This window comes from Octodon degus, unplaced genomic scaffold (genome assembly GCF_000260255.1).
Source record: "Octodon degus isolate 3935 unplaced genomic scaffold, OctDeg1.0 scaffold00010, whole genome shotgun sequence".
Taxonomy (NCBI): domain Eukaryota; kingdom Metazoa; phylum Chordata; class Mammalia; order Rodentia; family Octodontidae; genus Octodon; species Octodon degus.
The window spans coordinates 4906937-4911345 of NW_004524586.1; the positions used below are offsets into that span (position 1 = coordinate 4906937).

Here is a 4409-nt window from a genome sequence, read left to right on the forward strand (position 1 = left end):
AAAGACTGGAAAACGTTTCCATAGAAGATACTGCCTGCTTGCTTACCTACTGAGTTTCTCAAAACCCTTGGACTTTCTTACTGGGTACAAAACCACACTACAGGATAGAAGAGAAAAGTTTAAATAAAAAAGAAAGAAAGAAAGAAAGAAAAAAGCAAGGGAGGTGAGAAAAGTAAAGGAGGAAAAAAGGAAACAAAGCCTTTGTAAATGGGGAGGGGACAAAGGACTGAAGGGGGAGCATGGGGAAGAACAGAATCAACTTATATCATTTACAGGTACAAAATCTCTATGATGCATGTACCAATAAAATCTGGTTGAGGGCGGAGAAGATAGCTCAGTAGAGTAAGCTCTTGCCTGGCAAGCACAAGGCCCTGAGTTCAATCCACGATTCTGCCCAAAAAAAAAAAATCTGGTTGAAAAAAAGAAAATACACAGATGCCAAGTCAAAGTATGTTACTAATTTACACTGAAACAACAGTAAATAAACTCCTTCAACTCAATTCTATCTTTTAAATTTTTTATTTGAGGGGCCAGGGAGATAGATGGCTCAGTAGAAGAAGCGCTTGCCTGGCAAGTACAAGGGCCTGAGTTTAATGCCCTTGAGTTTCTCAAAACTCAATGCCCTTGAGTTTCTCAAAACCCTTGGACTTTCTTACTGGGTACAAAACCACACTACAGGATAGAAGAGAATTCAAACTATTGTTGTAGAATTGTATTTTATTTGCCCTCAGATTTTCATCACAATTAAAGACTATAAAGTTGGATAAGGGATGATTCAATCAAATTTATCCATTTGCCATACAGCTGTTAAGAAAAAATGGTCAATGGGGCTGGTGAGATAGCTCAGTGGTCTAAAGCACCTTAGAACAAGCTAAGCTAAGCAAAACTTTGGTTCTGCCAAAAAAAAAAGAAAGAAAGAAAGTAGTAATCAATAAAATAATTTCATGCTTAAGCCTAGGGCAAGTCTTCTAGAAATTCCCTCCTGAAAAGCTAAATCTAGTTGTACCTGGGTTTTTTGTTTGTTGGGTTTGGTTTAGTTCGGTTGTTTTCGTGACAAAGTGTCACTATTATTTGTTCCTGTTTAGGAAAGAAAGCTCTGCAAAATACAGCCATGGCTTTCTCTTCTGCGGATCTGTTCTTCAGGGGTTCTACTTAGAAAACAGAAAAGTCTATCAGGTGTGGAGTGGTTATTTGCTAGGCTTCGTGCTAAATGCTTTTAAGTGGAGGGTCTCAGTCAATCTTGACATTTTCCCAAACGGGCCTTGTTACGTTCGCTTAAGACGAAGAACGGGAAGCCGCGAAGTTTAAAGGCTGCTCGCGGCCGGCCAGCCAGCGGCAGACGCCTTTCTAATGGACGCTCAAATCCTTAAGCGCGAAAACTGCCTCCGAGCAGACTAAACGCTCTGTGTCGCCGGGGGATGCGCGAAACTGCTCCCGCCTTCAGCGTCCTCCGCGCCGAAAGGTCTCGGCGCCCAGGAGGGCAGCCCGGTGAGCCGGCGACCGCGGGGCGACGTCCAGGGACGCGGCAGGCGCAGACGGCGCGCCTCACCCCAGCAGGCGCGACGCGCGACCGCCCTGCGACGAAGGAACCAAGCCCGGCCGCGTGGGTCACCGTGACCCGAAGAGAGGGCGGCCGCATGACGAGCCCACCGCCTGGTTTCCTAGGCGCTGGACCAAGAACTTGGCTCACCTCCGGCCGGAGTCACGGGCAGGCACCTCCCCTCCGCTCTGCACCTCAGCCGCCATCTTCGTCAGCAACTCCTGTCCCCGCCTCGGGCTCCGCCCCCGCCTTCGGATTGGTCAAAATGTCCTCGGTCTCCCTTGCGATTGGATGCCTCGCCCGCGCCTCCGCAACATGACCGGCTTCCTGATATCATTGGTCCATTCAAATCCCCAACTGTCACTGGTGGCCCCGCCCCAGCCCCAGCGGAGAAGAAAAGGTGGGTGAGTCACTGTCTCAACTTTCCACCGGCTTCCAGTCAGAAATACTCGACCTAGGCTCATGTTTTTTCCAGAAAAATATTGTATCTGTACTGAACAGATAAAAAATCAAATTATGTGTTGTAATAGATAATTTTCAATTTATGAATTCATTAAGAGTCCCCTCCCCCTTCATCTCTATCCCTCAATTTATGAATGCATATTAAAAGTGTGATAAATGTGATGAACTTAAATCACATTTAATTTTAAATTTAATGAATCAAAAATAAAACAAATTTAACAAACCATCTCTACTGAGCAAATACAATAAAGTTGAGCAGAACTTTATCAGTGACTTTCTGAGCACCCCATGCTTGCTCCTCTAGGCAGACACCACCACTGAGCTGTGCCCCCAGTCCATCAGTAAAATTTTCATTGAACCCCATAAAGCCCTGGAAAAATTCAGTGTAAATTAGTTACTATATATACGAAGCAGGAAAGCCAAAGCTCAAATTCTGCCCATCCTCCACAGTATGAACAAATCTGAACAGGCTCCATTACATCCAGCACACAATTGATTGAATTAAATTTAAGTTTTCATGAAAGAAGAAATACCTAGTTGGCACACTGGCACATGCCTGTAATAGCAGCTACTCCAGCTGCTAAGGCAGGAGAATCATAGGTCCAAGACTGGCCTGGGTCTCAAGCTTTTTAAAAGAAGGCTGAGATCTGGTGTGTTGGCAGAGGCCAGCGTGCAAGGGGCTGAGGCAGGAGGATTGTCACAAGTTTGAGGCTAGCCTGCACCACATAATGAGTTCAAGGCCACCTGAAGTACATGAGACAGTCTCAATAAAATAAAATATAAGGGTAGGGGGTGCTAGTAATGTAGCTCAGTGGTGGAGTGCTTGCCCAGCCTGTGAAAGCCCCTCGGTACAACAGATGCACAGAAAAACAGGAAGAGAAAAAAATGAGAAGGTGGAGGAGAACAAGAAAGGAGAGGGAAGAAGAGGAGGAGTTAATGTCATTTAAAACTTTAAAATACTGGGTCGGGGAGATGGCTCAGTGGGATACAGTGCTTGCCTGGCAACACAAGGGCCTGAGTTCAATTCCTGGTTCCAAAAACCTTTAAAATGTTGCCTCTGCAACTAGGAAGAACACCACAGAACTGTATATTTGATTCACATGCCTTATTAAAGAATTACATTTTTGAATAATGTTTGGGAAAATGTAGCACAGTGCATAAAAGCACAGGCTCTGGGGCTAGCCCAGGTTCAAATCCCAATCCATCACCTCCTCGAGGCTGGGGATTTGGCTCAGTGGGAGAACGCCTACCTAGCTAGCTGGAAGCCCTGGGTTCAGTCCTCAGCACCAAAAACAAAAAATAAACCTCCTCTAAAAAACAATTCAACCAAAAAAAAAAAACCTGTAAAATCAAAAAAGACCAAAAACAAACAAGGCAACCAATCCATCACCTCCCAAGTTACTGTCTGATGCCATTTCCTCTTCTGTAAAATAAGGATAATAATAATTCTCCCAGGGCTTAGGTACAGATTAATGAGATAATCTCTGAAAAGCTGCTTAACAGAACAGGGTCTGGCACACGCTGGGACTAGATGACATAAAGAAGACGAAGCGGGCCACACTCCCTCAGACGGCATCTCTCTCTCCCTGTGCCGTGTCATAAGGACCACACATGACACAATGGTTTCCGTTTAATCAGTTACTCTGGAGAGGGCCGTGTTCCTCCTCAAAACCAACTGCTCCGATGCTGTGTCTTCCGATGAAGAGCAACATCATGGCTGGGTGCGGTGAAAATACGTGCTCAGCGGGCAGGTACGCACGCCTTGCTTCTGTGAGAGGGTCACAACTCCCCGGAAGATGTCCTTACTCTGCGGGTACAGACTGTCAGCCTGTGATAAGCATGACTGTCCAGCAGGAGTTCAAGCCAATTCATACGAGTACCTTGTTTCCAACAAGCACACTGAACAGAGGTCACAGAGCAGTGGCCCAGCTCTCGAGGAGTTTACCAGAGACCCGGGGCGAGAACAGGAGTGCACAATAAAGTCACCCACAACAGAACACAGTTTAGAATTATGAAGGACTAAATACGTAGAGAACAGACTGCCAGGAGGTCAGAGGTATAGAACGAATGGCCAAGCCCGTCTGGCGTGGTTAAGAGCTAGGGTGAGGGGGGCTTGTGGGTTAGCTCAGTTGTTTAAGCGCCTGCTGGAGCAAACCTAGTCAGGCCCAGGGGACCGCGATTCGAGCCCCAGCTCCCCATGCCTCACCAGACCCACCCTTAAGGCAGTCTGAGCCAGCCAAAAAATAGAAATAAAAATAAAACAGCTAGGGTGAGCACTTGAGTCTGCCATACATGTCACTGCCAGTCCATTCAACACCCGCCAGAGTGCAGCTTTAGGGCAGAGGTGGCATTCTAATCTTCTGTGTTTCCAGCCTTAGCCTTGATGGTGGGGAAGAAAGTAAAAGAA

The 4409-nt window shown here is 46.4% G+C and overlaps 1 protein-coding gene across 1 annotated transcript in view; it reads right to left on the reverse strand.

Moving 5' to 3' along the window:
• Window positions 1-1753, reverse strand: part of Arhgap19 (Rho GTPase activating protein 19) — a 115997-nt gene extending 114244 nt beyond the window's left edge. Inside the window, exon 1 of the mRNA XM_023709034.1 lies at window positions 1691-1753. Within this exon, the coding sequence (XP_023564802.1) occupies window positions 1691-1746 (56 nt within the window). The 5' untranslated portion in view covers window positions 1747-1753. The remainder of the gene's footprint in view (window positions 1-1690) is intronic.
• Between the last annotated feature and the right edge of the window lie 2656 nt (window positions 1754-4409).